The sequence below is a fragment of the Fusarium redolens genome, assembly GCF_020744475.1.
Source record: "Fusarium redolens strain MPI-CAGE-AT-0023 chromosome Unknown BKA55scaffold_7, whole genome shotgun sequence".
In the NCBI taxonomy this organism is placed as follows: Eukaryota; Fungi; Ascomycota; class Sordariomycetes; order Hypocreales; family Nectriaceae; genus Fusarium; species Fusarium redolens.
In genome coordinates, this window is record NW_025763670.1 from 2408732 (window position 1) to 2422821 (window position 14090).

At 48.6% G+C, this 14090-nt stretch overlaps 8 protein-coding genes across 8 annotated transcripts; 4 read left to right on the forward strand and 4 right to left on the reverse strand.

Moving 5' to 3' along the window:
- Positions 1–115: 115 nt before the first annotated feature.
- Positions 116–2231, reverse strand: BKA55DRAFT_567370 (uncharacterized protein). Its single transcript, XM_046192725.1, has 2 exons — positions 1987–2231; positions 116–1927 (listed from the first exon to the last, which is right to left on the reverse strand). Exons 1-2 carry the CDS (start codon positions 2093–2095, stop codon positions 141–143), a joined length of 1896 nt encoding a protein of 631 aa, XP_046050559.1. The 5' UTR covers positions 2096–2231; the 3' UTR covers positions 116–140.
- A 513-nt stretch (positions 2232–2744) lies between these two features.
- BKA55DRAFT_727599 (amino acid/polyamine transporter I) lies at positions 2745–4544 on the forward strand. The gene is made up of 2 exons (XM_046201159.1): positions 2745–2977; positions 3030–4544. The coding sequence occupies exons 1-2, from the start codon at positions 2764–2766 to the stop codon at positions 4349–4351; spliced, it is 1536 nt and encodes a 511-aa protein (XP_046050560.1). The 5' UTR covers positions 2745–2763; the 3' UTR covers positions 4352–4544.
- Positions 4545–4738: 194 nt separating this feature from the next.
- On the reverse strand, positions 4739–5797 carry BKA55DRAFT_593880 (uncharacterized protein; the record flags this gene model as incomplete). The annotated part of the gene is made up of 3 exons (XM_046195601.1): positions 4739–5211; positions 5281–5368; positions 5411–5797. 3 exons carry the CDS (start codon positions 5795–5797, stop codon positions 4739–4741), a joined length of 948 nt encoding a protein of 315 aa, XP_046050561.1.
- A 603-nt stretch (positions 5798–6400) lies between these two features.
- On the forward strand, positions 6401–7250 carry BKA55DRAFT_567372 (uncharacterized protein). The gene has a single exon (XM_046192726.1). The coding sequence runs from the start codon at positions 6517–6519 to the stop codon at positions 7087–7089; it is 573 nt and encodes a 190-aa protein (XP_046050562.1). The 5' UTR covers positions 6401–6516; the 3' UTR covers positions 7090–7250.
- Positions 7251–7650: 400 nt separating this feature from the next.
- Positions 7651–8363, reverse strand: BKA55DRAFT_539148 (uncharacterized protein; the record flags this gene model as incomplete). Its single annotated transcript, XM_046190100.1, has 2 exons — positions 7651–8225; positions 8285–8363. 2 exons carry the CDS (start codon positions 8361–8363, stop codon positions 7651–7653), a joined length of 654 nt encoding a protein of 217 aa, XP_046050563.1.
- A 574-nt stretch (positions 8364–8937) lies between these two features.
- BKA55DRAFT_663595 (necrosis inducing protein-domain-containing protein) lies at positions 8938–9900 on the forward strand (the record flags this gene model as incomplete). The annotated part of the gene is made up of 2 exons (XM_046197673.1): positions 8938–9272; positions 9348–9900. The coding sequence occupies 2 exons, from the start codon at positions 8938–8940 to the stop codon at positions 9898–9900; spliced, it is 888 nt and encodes a 295-aa protein (XP_046050564.1).
- A 716-nt stretch (positions 9901–10616) lies between these two features.
- Positions 10617–11741, forward strand: BKA55DRAFT_689819 (chaperonin 10-like protein; the record flags this gene model as incomplete). The annotated part of the gene is made up of 2 exons (XM_046199397.1): positions 10617–11509; positions 11555–11741. The coding sequence occupies 2 exons, from the start codon at positions 10617–10619 to the stop codon at positions 11739–11741; spliced, it is 1080 nt and encodes a 359-aa protein (XP_046050565.1).
- Positions 11742–11820: 79 nt separating this feature from the next.
- On the reverse strand, positions 11821–13952 carry BKA55DRAFT_689820 (uncharacterized protein; the record flags this gene model as incomplete). Its single annotated transcript, XM_046199398.1, has 2 exons — positions 11821–13419; positions 13479–13952. 2 exons carry the CDS (start codon positions 13950–13952, stop codon positions 11821–11823), a joined length of 2073 nt encoding a protein of 690 aa, XP_046050566.1.
- Between the last annotated feature and the right edge of the window lie 138 nt (positions 13953–14090).

The following is a 14090-nucleotide window of genomic DNA, read 5'->3' on the forward strand; positions in this document are numbered from 1 at the left end:
CAAAGCAAGGCTACATGCGGGATGAACAGCTACGTAAAATCCTGATTGACAGATTGGACGCGAGCCAGGCGGGTCAAGAAAGTCGGGCACGGTCAGAGAGCAAACAAGATAGCATGTAAATTCCAAGGTCACGTTACTACCTATGGTGTAGCCGCCCTTGTCTTCCAAGCCTTTGCTACATCTGCCATACAGTCAAAGGTGATTTCCCCTTCACTGGCACTACCCGCCTTTGCTTTGAGCTTGGATATGAACCTTTCAATCATGCCAATAACATGAGTCCTCCCAGCGCACTCAGGATGCAGGATGAGTGGGAAGATAGATCCGTATCCAGCACCAGGACCTTCATGTAAAAAGCTTTCGTTCTCCCACAGCCATTCAAAACGGTCCAGCCACATCTTCTCTATGGCATCCGTACTCACATAGCCTTGGGTTGTTGCCGAGTGTGGGTAGTAGCATAGAGGGGTAGCATCTTCAGTGTACCAGCTACCGGGAATCTCGACTAAAGACGCTTCCGCTTCCTGCGATCCGGGCTCAGGTTGCTCTGTGAATGTTATTGGCTTCATCCATGTGCTAGCAGGTTGATTGTAGTCTGGAATTGCCGGCTTGCCTTCGGCAAATGTCTTGGGGAGAAAGTAAGGCAGGCTGTCGTGGGAATTGAGGCTGGCGTCGTAGAGAAACCCGTGTTCTTCCAGGAGGCGCACTGTTGACTCCCTGATCTCGTACAGGGGAGCTCGATACCCAACAGGCCTCTTACCCTGACAAAGCGGAGTGGCTAGTTCGATGCACTTCACAAGTATGTCTCTCTCTTGTTGCTCAGACAAGGAGTATGCGCTCTCGTGGCTGTACCCATGAAGGCCAATCTCTGCGCCGCTCGCAACGATGGCTTGGGTCTGTTGGGGGTAGCTTTCCATGGAATGGCCTGGAATGAACCAGGAAACATGTTGCGAGATTCCATGCTTCCTGAACACCCTCAATAACCTATCAACGCCGACGTTGCCACCGAAGTGGGCAGCTGAATAGTCAGCGAGTTTATTCTCTGGCACATGGCCCGTTCCTATCAGCCCCGAGACCGCGTCAAAGTCAACAGAGAGACAAATCCTCAACCTGCGGCGCTTTTCAGGAAGACTTGTAGCGCTTGTCAAGGTCACTCGACCCGCCAGGGAATCGTTGGTGGCCTTGGCGTGAAGCTCATCCTGTGTCTCTCTCCATAGTAAGCGACCCTCCTGGCCTCCATCTACAGATATGCACTGGCCTGTGATATGGCCTGCAGCTCTATGAGATGCCAAAAATGCCATACAACGAGCTGCATCACTGGGCTCTGCAATCTTGCGGAGAGAGACTGTCGCTTCTGCCTCTGCCCATCTCTCCTTTGGGTCATCTAGTCGGTCCCCTATCAATGGGGTGTTGATCCATCCAGGCGCAACAGCGTTGATACGACCTTTTGAATTGAGCTTCACGATCTCGTTCTTGACCGTTTTTACGAGTCCGTATTGAAGACCTGCTTTGCCCGATGCATATTCAGCATGACCAGCCTGACCAAAAACGCCTGTTTCGGAGCCAGTGAGTACAATAGCGACATTGTCTAGCTCCTGGCCCGATGCGTCTTGAGCTTGCTTAACCGAGCGAAGAAAGTGTTTGATGGTCAGGAAAGTTCCTCGGACATTGACAGAGTAGACTGCATCCCATCTCTCTGTGTCAATATCCCAGATCGCTGGATGACTACTCTCGTCTGTGATGCCAGCGTTCGCAATGAGGATCTGGACTGGGCCAAACTTGGTGCTGGCTTCTACAAAAGCCTGCGCAATGGACGATTCGTCTCTCAAATCGCCCAAAACGTGCTGAAGTCTCGTCTTCTGCTCCTCTGAAATTGATATCGCCTCGACGTTCAACGGGTTCCTATCAAAAGAGGTGACCCGGCACCCGTTGGCTGGTCGCATATTATTAGCCAGAGTGAATGAACCTGGGGCATACTGATTCACGACTAACCCAGAAATTCGTTGATGACAGCCCGACCGACTCCCCCAGAGGCGCCCGTCACAAACACATGGCAGCCTTCTAGGCCGAGAAACGTTGGGGATGAGACCTGGAGAGACATATCAGAGGGTGCGTGGTATTGCTCATGAGGGAACAGTCGGTTTGGCTTTCAAGTGACTGGCCAAGTTTCCTTAAATGAAGTACCTGAGACAACGTAGAAATGCCAGAGAGGGGAGCAAGCCTTTGCTTTGAAAGAGGGATAAACCTGATTAGCTACGTCAATGGTCCTCTCCATCCACTGCCCTTTCTCGCTGGGGCATGATTAAGTTTAGAAGCATGTTGCCTAATAAGGAAAGACGGGGCGGCTAAGATCTACCCTCGGGGTTGTTGTATCAATCAACAACTATCACTGAACTTCCCCGCGTCGGCCGCATATCAGGCGTCTTTTTTTCACTGGGAAGCCTGGTCCAATGCGTTGATAACAGATAAGGCCAATCCTATACAAGTAGTTCCTGGCTAGGTTTCGCTTCAGAATCTCGGCAATACAGAGATCAGGGACCTAGACCTGGTCTGTTCTGAGCTCGCTTATCTTTGTTATTGTATCCCTTGCTTGCTATTTCGGGAGCTGTACATGGGCTTGGTGATAATGTTATAGATAAGGCTGTTGTTTTTTTTTAAATAGACCTCTACCTTTCCTTAAGACGTCTGGGAACAAACTCTACCTATAGTATTTGCAGTAGTAACTTATTATTCCTCGTTGGGTCTTTCTCAATAAACATCATTACTACAATGAATGAAAACAAGTCTCCCGCAACGAAACACCAAGACAGCACGCCTGTTTCTGAGAGCAATGATTATTGCTCCGTCGCTGCAGAGCATTCTCAGGAGGTGCCTGTAAACTTTGGTCTACTCTCTCTCACAGGTCTAGGCATTGTCATTGGAGTTGTTTGGCCTGCTTCTGGTGGTTCAATCCAAGTTGCAATATTCAATGGTGGATCTCCAGGTACGTGGCATGTTACCTCGTGATAGACTCGGAGTATCTGATCTGGCTGTAGGTGTTCTATACGAGTTCATCGTCGTGTCCTTGTTCTACTTTTTCGTCGCTGCATCCCTCGCCGAGCTTGCCAGTGCCATGCCCTCCAGCGCAGGCGTATACTACTGGGCCTCTGTAACCCCCGGGAGACGAGCTGGTCGGGTCATTGGCTTTTTTGCCGGCTGGTGGAACTACCTAGCCTGGATCTGCGGTGCTGCAAGTATGGCCGCGATATGGAGCAACAGCATCCTCCAGATCTATGCGTTGAAACATCCCGACTACACTGTGAAGGAGGTTCACGTCTTTGTGGTATATGTGCTTACCACATGGCTCGCCTGCTTCTCAGTCTGTTTCGCTGGCCGGGCAATGCCTCTTCTCAACCAATTCGGCATCTATTGGCTCCTGATCGGCCTCGTAATCACCATCGCGGTTCTTGCAGCTGTACCTACCCGAAGCGGTGGAAGCGGTCATGCAACGTCGTCTTTTGTATGGCTTGAGTGGCAAGCAGACCTCGGATACCCTAATATCATCGTATTCCTCGGCGGCATGCTAAATGGTGCTTACAGTGTTGGTTGCCCAGCAGCTGTAAGTCATCTGGCTGAGGAAATACCGCGCCCGGAGAGAAATGTGCCTGTTGCCATAGGCCTTCAGGTTCTCACGGGCTTCATCACGGGCTTCTCGTATCTGATTGCTCTTATGTATTCCATTCACAGCTACGACAGGGTCTTCGCGAGCCAATTCCCGCTTGCCGAGGTTTACCTTCAAGCTACTGGATCAGCCGATGGGACGATCTGCCTTCTCATTCTTATGCAGATATGCATCGGGCTGAGCATCATCGGTCTTTACATCACGAGTGGACGAACCTTGTGGGCGTTGAGCCGGGACGGAGCAGTACCATGGCCATCGGTCTTTTCAAACTTCAGCTTCAAGTTCGACGCACCCATCAATGCAACTATGGCCTCGGCGCTACTCGCCACCTTGGTCGGATGCATTTATGTGGGAAGCAAAACTGCGTTTAACGCGATTATTGGTTCTTTTGTACTTATGTCTTCATCGGCATACATCGCAGCGATCCTACCTCACCTTCTTGCGGGGCGAAGAAATGTCGTATATGGACCGATACAACTGGGTAAGAAGCTGGGTTTCGTGGTTAATGCGATCGCAAGCACCTATATGGTAATCGCTTTTGTTATCTACTGCTTGCCATTTTCGTTGCCCGTAGATGCTCAGAATATGAACTATGCCTGTCTAGTTTGGGGTGGCTCGACCTTGCTGCTCGGAATCTACTGGTTGTGGAAGGGGAGACACGGGTATACAGGACCTATTAGGGAGATAAATAACTAATATTGAGGTGTGAGGGTACTGAAAGTAAAACACATAATAGCAAATTCTTGTTTAAAGTTAGATCTTGGATCACCCGATTGACAAAGGTGTACAATTTGAAGGCACTCTTATACAACCCATGTCGATTGGGTTTTGGTCATGACAGGATGAGATCTGTGACCCAAAAGGCCTGTGGAACTTCTCTGTGACTGGCGTTGCCGGATGTTGTACTTGTTGTCTATAGAAAGGCCTCAATATTATTTTGACTGAGCTGAATCCCCCAGGTTCGGACCTTGAAGTTTCAAGGGTCAAGAACTTTCGCTATCCATCATAACTGTAACAATTGGCAATGAGATGAGCATCTCTGCTTCCATTGCCTTGTCTATGAGCGAGCTGCCGAGCAATGGCTCACTTCCTCTTTATCAAAATCAGGGCAACAGCCATCTTGGCTGCCAAAGCTGTCAAATCGATTGGCTCTCCGCTCTCCTCTATGACCTTGCGAACTTTATACATCAAGATCCGGACGTGATCTTCCTCAGTCCCCACGAGCATTGGATTCTCTTTCTGCCAGCGATTCACTGAACCGAATGTCCCCACCAATCTCTCTATCCTCTGGAGTTGTTTGTCCAAGGGCTCACCAGCTCTTCCCAAGATGTTTTCCTTTCTGCCTGGATCAGGAATGAAGCCATCTTCAGCCGTGAGCACGTGGCGGGCAGACGATTCATGATGGTAAAGCGCAGAAGTACCAGGATCATCCCAAGGCATGGGCAGATCGACATAACCACTTTGAGTGAGATGGGTACCTGCGGCTGAATAAGGAGCTAGGGAGCCCAGAAATTCATCAAAGATGGATTGAAGTTTGGTGTTGTTGTTGAATGAGCCTAGGCGATGTCGATTAGCATGCTACAGGCGCCAGAGAGGAATGTCTACATACCTGATTGTCTGAAAACTGTCCATATCGCGATAGTTCCTCCTGGCTTCAACACTTTGGCTGCTGCCGCCCAGAATCTCGGCATATCGAACCAGTGGGCCTGGAGACTGTCAGTAAGAGACTCTTTGATCCAGGAAATGTATACATACAGCAGTCGCAGCTGTTATCATATCGACAGAAGAATGAGGAACACTATCGATCTTGTCGATGTCTTCTGCGGTGCTCAGCTTATAAAGAATTGGAGCGCCAGTGCGAGTCTTGCCACCAAGAGCAGTAGCTGTTCTGATCATACTCTCTCCCGGATCAACGCCATAAGCAACATCAAAGTGCGGCGCAAGCTTTTGAGTAGCAGTCCCCGGTCCACAACCGACATCCAATACACATCCAGTTTCTCCATTGGTAGATCTGTGATAGTTGAGAATGAAGTCGATAAGAGCGTCGGTGTATCCGAGTCGTCCCGCAACGTAGTCGGAAGCTTGGTCGGTAGTGTAGTTTCGAAAGGTGACATCTCGCGGTTCTAACATCTTCGACGCCATGGTTGATAGTGTTGTCAGATATGTCTGCTCTCGTGTGAAGACGTATAGTCAATTTCCAGCAAGGCGGGGAATGGTTTTATAAACCTTTCGGGCCCGGACATCGGGGCACATAGTAAGCACCGGTTCCGAGGAGATGACGTACCCAAAAAGGCGACACCGCTTCCAACGACATACCATTGACTCATTCTAGACGTCTCAGTTATGCATGTCAATAATTGAAGCCTGGATGAGCAGTTGCGCAGGTCAGATCATTATGCTAGCTACTAACTCGCTAGTTGTAGTTGTGATTGGGGCTTGTCACGCTTCATTACAACGTCGCATAGAGCTTTCGATGAGTTGATTCTACGCCATGTCAGGAGCATAGCAATTATCATGGGCATGGTATACGAAAATAGTACCTAGTATAAAAATAATGGGCAAGATTGGTATTGCTGCTGCCGCTAATAATTAAGCTACTGTGCCGCTAGTTAACGCTATTCAATTCTGTAACCAAATGTCGCTACAATCATCAATAGTCTCAAGCCATTTTCAGCTTTAGAACCAAAAAGAAATTAATTTCCCTCAGGAGACTGCACCGCCAAGAATAACAAGCATCTCATAAGAAGGCCATTTCCCAGTTCCGCTTCTGTCACAGGTTTTCTTCAGCTTCCTCCCTACCGTTGTCAACTTTTTGACGTCCGATCTTTACTTCACATTCGCCTTGTTTTCCGACCTTCATCATGGTCGCCATTCGCTCGTTTTTTATCCTTTCCGCAGCCGCTGGCATTGCGTCTGCTGGACCATGCAAACCTGAAAGCCATTCGAGCTCAATTGTGTCGGTGGCCAGCAGCACTGATTCCGCCAGCCACACTGCTTCGGCATCGGCTACCGTGATCGAGTCTACTACCACTCTGGCTGATACGACCGTGGAAACGAGCCTCACCGAGTCTGCTACAGAGACTGCTTCCAGCGCCACCTCTTTCATCACATCCACCGCCGAAACAACAACAACCGAGGCGGCCGCGAGCACGTCCTCAGCGGCACCGGTCAACAACTGTCTTTCCGAAACCGGCGAGTGTATCAACACAGCCCGTATCCAATGCGATGTTGTTCTGGATGGAATTACCCTTGCTGGGTTCTCTGATTCTATCCTCCAGTGCTCTCAGTTCTGTGCGGATGATGATGACTGCCGTGGTTTCTCACGCAGACGAGACAATGGTGCGTGCTTCAAGGCTCTCGTTGATCCCGACGACGTCACCCAATCTGAGCGAGAGGGATGGGACAGCGGTCAAATGAATACCTGCTTCAATTAGATGCTGCAGGAGCTGGAGTTATGGAACTTGCCTTGGGCATATCAAGTGTACAGCTTGTTGCTGCGAGTTCTTATGGCATTGCTGGAACCCTCGAGGGTTGAATGCAATCTAGTACATAATTGTAATCTTCTTGAACATTATTATTCTTATATGACTGTCGGGCTAAAATCTAAACACCTTGACATATTATTAACTCTCTCACCCTTTCTTATCAATGTCAGTGGAGAACTGGGTTTTTGGAACTATTATCTGGAAACCTCCTTCTACTAGGCTCAGATGACGTGAGAACAGCTATAGGCCTTGAGTCGGGTGTGCCCCGAAAGTCTTTATTTCTACCGTGCTGGATCGGAAAATACACTAGCGACCTGTCTCAAAAGATGGCAGATTGCTTAGTCCGACGGAGCACCAGACGCAATCGAGTTTCCCTAATCCGTCGTGACGTTGCACTCCTGAGTTTCACGCCCAAACGGTTCAATTTATAATAATAGGTGCCTATGTTTGTAAGGTGAACCTAACTCTTCAATTCTGCCACCAATTCTCAGACCTCCCGAATGCTCATGGTCATACGTTCATAATTAGCAGGTGTATCGCTGCTTCCAATCTGCCAAGTATGACCAAATGATCGAACAAGAAAGCCGTCTGCGAGGGGGTCTCGCTATGACATGTCACAACCGTCGCGGGTTTATTGACCTCCTCGTTTGTCACACTATAGTATCCACAAAGGAACCAGCCGAGGTCATTGACGAGTCTGCCTTGAGAATCGATGGAGTATTGTCGAACGGAGGGGTTGTCTTCGTCAGTGGCGGGGTCGAATACGACGACGGCGTTGTCGCGGCCGTAACTTTGGAGACTTCTGCCTGCCACGGCGTTTGAGCCTGAAGCAAACATCGTGAATGTGGGAATAGGTGCGGTTGAGGTTGTCTCGGCGGCTGAGGTTGCAGAAGTCTCAATGGTGATGGACGAATCGGCTGCTTCGGTGGAAGAAGCAGTTGTCTCGGCAGAAGACACAGAAGTCTCTACTGAGGACTCAACTACCGCGGAGGAAGTGGCTGATACATCTTCAGTGGTCGATGCAACAGAAGTGACCAATGAAGTCTCGGTGGCAGCACCTGGGGTTGCAGCAGAAGTTGTTGTGGCTGAAACCAATCTTATTTCAGCACTCAATCAAATTGATACCGTCATCAATAATACTCACGAGGCTTGCATGGGCTTGCAACAGCAGACCCAATAGCCAACAGGCCGTACGCCAGTCGCAAATGAATGGCAGATCGCATTGCCGCGGTGAAAGAGTGACTCAGGTGAATACAAGCGAATGAATGGGGAATGTAAAACTCACGGGTCTACTACATCCTTTTATTATCGCACACTCGGCAATTGGAAAGGGATATACAAAAATATCATCAGGCTGACAGACGCCACATCGATAGTGATGTTTCTAGTGCACGGTTAGCCCAAAGTTGACAGTTCAGCCAGACGGATTCAGCATACATATCCCCTGGGCGTTGAGAATACGGGTATTTGATTGGCTTCAATAGTAGCGTCTGTTGCTGTAATTTCTCGGCTTTAACAGAAGAAAGCTAGTGATGTGAACTTCCCTACATGTTTCTACACTGGCGGGTGCCATTCAATGTTTGCCAGTCGATGATGCCTTCGTTGACGTCTTCTCTCAGTCATGAGGCCAGAGCCCTCGGTAGTACTCAATGGGGCCGAAACACTAACCATATCGCCGTCCTAGAAGCTCACTCATTGACACGGGTATATAATGCCCGGCACTGGTCCAATGCCAATCCAGGTAGCTCAATTAACTCTGCTCCGGAATCTAACTCAGATTACTCATCGTCAATCACGATGCATATCCCAACCCTACTCTTTTACATCCTGGAATTAGCTTCCATTGCATCAGCGTTTCCCAGCCGAATCTCAAATGCAAACAAGCTATTTCCTCGCAATTTGATACAAAAACTAGATGGAAATGCCGATAAAGACAGTCTGCGGTACCAGCCAGCCCTCGACTTTGACAAGGACAGTTGCTACCACACTGCAGCTATCGATATCGATGGAAGAGTAAACGAGGGTCTCCCCAGATTTGGAAGTGTAAAACGCGACTGCCGTGACAAACTTCGTCTCGACAACGCAAACGTCTACACAAGGAAACGCTGCAACAACGGCTGGTGCGCATACATGTAAGTCACAGCCTTTCACCTCCGCGAGCTTATACTGATCGGATCAAGGTACGAGTACTACTTCGAGACGGATAGAACGGGTATGCCATGGAGCGGCCACGTACACGATTGGGAAAACGCAGTGGTCTTTGTCAAAAACAACACCATCCGACGCGTCGCAGTCTCAGCAAACGGAAGATACCATTCCACGAGCAAGCCCCTACTACAAGATGGCCATCCTTTGATCGTGTACCACAAGCTTTTTTTACGAACTCATTCTCTTCGATTAGCGAAGGATAAGGACCTTAAAAAGGTTAAGAATCATTACGGGGAGTGGGTTATTGCTGATCTGGTCGGCTGGGATGGGTATCCTAGTAAGGAGTTCAAGGAGAGCTTGTTGAATCATAAGTTTGGGAAGGCGAATTTTCATTTGAGGGATGGGCAGTTTGAGTGGAGTTTGGAGAAGGCAGCGAAGGATGGTGTTCCTGGGTTCGATTGCCTGAAGGATGGAGGGGATGAGTATAAAGACAAGGACAAAGATGAAGAAAAGAATAAACATGAAGAGAATGAGAAGGATGAAGGGAAAGACAAGGGCAAGGATGAAAAGAAGGGGAACGATGAAAACAAGGAGAAGGATAAAGACAAATAGTTTAGTTGCTGAGATGTTTATGTGCATATATTTGTGATAGCTTCTGACCCTACATCCCCGGTTGATGAATAGAGTTGATATTATCACACGAAATGATACCAATCCTGAGCGATTAATAAGTGTGTAATTATGTTGTAATTGGGAAAATTCCGACCTATGTTCAATGATGATGGCTCTAAGCATTTTGCGCAATCACCTGGTAAATATAGGCTTCATCTTTGTCAACGTGCTATTCAAGGATGATTGTATGTCAAGAGACATCAATGGAATAAGATACCAGGCTCGTTCCAATCATCTCTTGCATTTGCCACTTCCATCGATTTGATGATTTATGGCGAGACTCAATTAAACATACCACTTCAAGTCTTGGCTTGATCACGATTTCATCTTCATCGGTTCTCGCCGAGTCTCCCCCGCATCCCCACGCCACTTATCATTCGTGGAAACATAACCTTGCCCAATCTTAACACTAACCTAATCCCCATCTGGTAATCCGACCATCCCATCACGTTAGGCTTATAAGTGACTTTGTGACTTCGCATTACTATCTCTGGAAACACGTACAGTGACGGTAATGAGGGGAAGGTAGTCTTTTGCGTCACGTTCTGTATCAGCTGAGGATGTTATAAAAGAACGTTCCTCCTCAATACGCAACCCCTCTCTTCTGCTGATCACAACTCATGATATTGTTGGGTACTTGATTATAAACTTCCGCCATGTCAATGAAAGCAGTACGTTTCCACGGACAACAGGATGTCCGACTAGAAGACATACCCCTCCCTTCCATTGACTCAAACTCCGTCCGTATTGCTCCTAAATTCTGCGGTATCTGCGGTACAGATGTCCACGAGTATCTCGGTGGCAATAATCTCATACCCAAGCCTGGCACCCCGCACGGCATTACGGGGGAAACGTCACCCCTCACTCTTGGTCATGAGTTCAGTGGCATAGTCGAAGAAGTCGGGAGTAAAGTTACTCGCCTACAAAAAGGTGACCGTGTTTGCGTTCAGCCGATTATCTACGATAATGAATGCCGTTCATGCAAGCGCGGTCTTGTCAATTGTTGTGATAAGAATGGGTTTATTGGGTTGAGTGGTTGGGGAGGGGGTCTTTGTGAAACTACGGTTGTTCCGCAGGATGCTGTGAAGAAGTTGCCTGATAATGTTTCTCTTGAGGTTGGAGCGCTTGTTGAGCCGCTTGCTGTTGGATGGCATGCCATCAAGATATCGCCGTATCAAGAGGGTGATTCTGCGTTTGTTGTTGGCGGTGGACCAATTGGGCTTGCTGTTGTGCAAGCACTGATCGGCAGAGGGTGCAAAAACATTATTCTGAGTGAGGTCAGCTCCAAGCGACGAGAGTTTGCAAAGAAGTTTGGCGCTCATCATGTCTTTGACCCCACCAAAGACGACATCGTGGCCGAAGTCAAGAAATTGACCGGCGGTTTGGGCGCAGACGTCGGTTTTGACGCAGCTGGATCTCAGCATGCGATTGATGCAGCTTTCGATTGCCTCAAGGCTAGAGCTGTGCTCGTAAACATCGCTGTTTGGGAGAAGAGGGCCCAATTGAACATGAATCAGATCGTGTTCCGTGAGCGATCATACGTCGGATGGTACGTTCTTTCTCTGATCATTGAAGCAATTCTAACTGAGCTCAGCGCCACGTACGCTCTCGGTGACTTTGAAGAGGTCATCGAGGCGCTTTCGAATGGCAAGATTACGCCTCAAGGGATGATTACAAAGGTTATTAAGATGGATAAGGTTGTTGAGGAGGGGTTCCAAACGCTTATCAACGATAAGGATAACCATGTTAAAATTTTGGTTGATGTCAGTGCTGGTGTATGAAGAACGGAGATAGATGATTGTTTAAGTATGTAGATTAGTTGGTGAGGAGTTGAGTCTGAATTCTGGTACACGTTCTGTCTTAGCCCCAGCTGGGCCTGTCTATCATTCCACCATACAGGTCTATTCCGAGATCTCCAAGCATCCAGTCTATGTACTCATTTGGACTTGCAACACCAGGCATGTATACATTCGGGATAGCCTGATTGATTCCTGCAGCTGGCGTTAAAGTAGTATCTGTTAATACCGGTCCAGACCTTCCAGCAAGACAAAAGCCCGGATCCAGCTGTTGCATCTCCCGTACATAACGAGCCTTGACCATAAGTCTTTGAATCGGCCTCCACAGATTGCCCCTCTTACCACTCTCGTTCATATTCCAGCGATTACGAACCGTGTTGATAAACTCCCATGCTCGATCGCATTCCGTCGAAGCTGGACGAGAGCAGATCTCAGAGAGAACGAAGATGACCGCGTGCCACTGAATGTGAGTTTTAGAGTGCCACGTCCACTTTGAGATACTACTGTTTGTCAAGATAACGGTAGAGAGCCCAAGAATCTCCATCGAAGTTGCAAACAAGCGATCCCGAGCTGGCTCGCTCATTGCTGAACCGCAATCTTCCTTCTGCTTGCCGGGATAGTGCACAACAAGCCAGGTCCGTGCAATGATTAGACGCGCGACCGTGGATGTGAACAACATGAAGGGTGCAGAGTCATCGCAATAGCGTAGATACCGCTCTTCCAATCGATCCTTAAGATCTTGAACCACTGCTTCACGAACCTCTAGCGTTGCACCTGTTGTAGAGTTCGGCGTTGGAGACGCATATCCCACTCTCCAACCAGCTCTCATCACCTCGCAACGGATGAGACAGAAGGTCATTTCGGTATGTCCTGCATGTTCTATAGGGGCTTCCATCATATGGGGAGTGATATCGTTATCATTGATGTTGAGAGGAAGCTTTGTGTCAAACATGTCCCCGCAAACTATAGGTTCATAGCCGTGAAACTCAGAGGAGCGCATGTCTAGTAGACATATATGCCACCATAGCCGTCGCCGTAGTTCGGTATCGAATGGCTTGAGACCAAAGGTTGTTCCGTCGCGGTGTAGACCCATAGATTGGGCGATGTGAAAGATGAGTGAAGTCAAGGACCATGTCGTTCTGGAATCATCTTCGTTTCGTAACCCTGATAGGAATAGAACAGCAGCTTGTAGGAGAATGAGACTTTGCGTGTTCAACAAGTTCGCGCGGGCCATAGCTTGCTCAACTGCAAAGCGGAACTTGTCAAGCGAGCCAGAACGTGGCTCCCCAAGGACACCCAAGCACTGATCCTCATTCATGCTGATAACTGCCGAGTAGTAGATAGCAAACAGCAAAGCCTCCGTATTTCTATCGAGTGTGTCGAGTGAGACGATGGAATCCCAAAACCACTGCTCCGTGGTAGGCATATGAAAGATGTGTACCAGTGGGAGAACATTCTCGATGAAGAGATTCAGGAGAGTCACAGATAGGTGCGTAGGTGGGTGATAGGGAAGAAGAGAATGGCAGAGAGATCGAAACCCCAGAACTGAAGCGCTTGTTCCAAGAGGTGAGGCCACTTCAGGCAGGGGCTTAGATACATCAATAGGGTTGCTGACGTCGTCTTCAGACAGAGGGTCGTGTAGCATGTCGCGTAGTTCTTCGATCTGAAGGACAAGCAAAGTTAGCAACTGGAGTAGATGAATCGCGTCACTGGGGTACTAACTTCATTCCCAAGATTGGCCCACAAGATGTTACTGACGTAGTAGCTCTTGCTATCATCTATCATCAGGCGACCCAGTTGCTGGTCGATAGAAGCATCTGGACTTGAACGATCCGACTTGTGAGAGTGTTCGGTAGCAGCCCCTTGGGAAGGTCCATTGTCGACTTTGCGTATATTATCAATGGACCTTGAAGTATTGGTTGTGCCATCGACTTGACTGGTAAGCTGCTTGATGATGTTTTCCAGTTTTTGAAGCCGATCGACAAGACGCGTATCTAGCGTTCGAGCAGACCGTTTAGCAGCTCTACCACGACCAGCGGGATATGAGCATCCGATATTCGCGCGGAGGCAGTTGGAGCAAGGCTTCTGACGATCGCATTTGACTTTTCGCTGGCGGCAAAAGTCGCAGCTGCGTAAAGGAAGTGGATCAGAGGGAGTAGATGGAGTGATAACGGGGGAATCTGAGGTAGAACTCATTTTCACAGTTTCAGCCGATGATGAAGCTTCCGGAACCCTCGGAGGGGTCTAGATGATATTGAAGAGTCGATAAAATTGACCATGGATTGTTGAGGGAATGAGGATGTCAAGGCTGAGGCGATGAACCAACACGCCAGT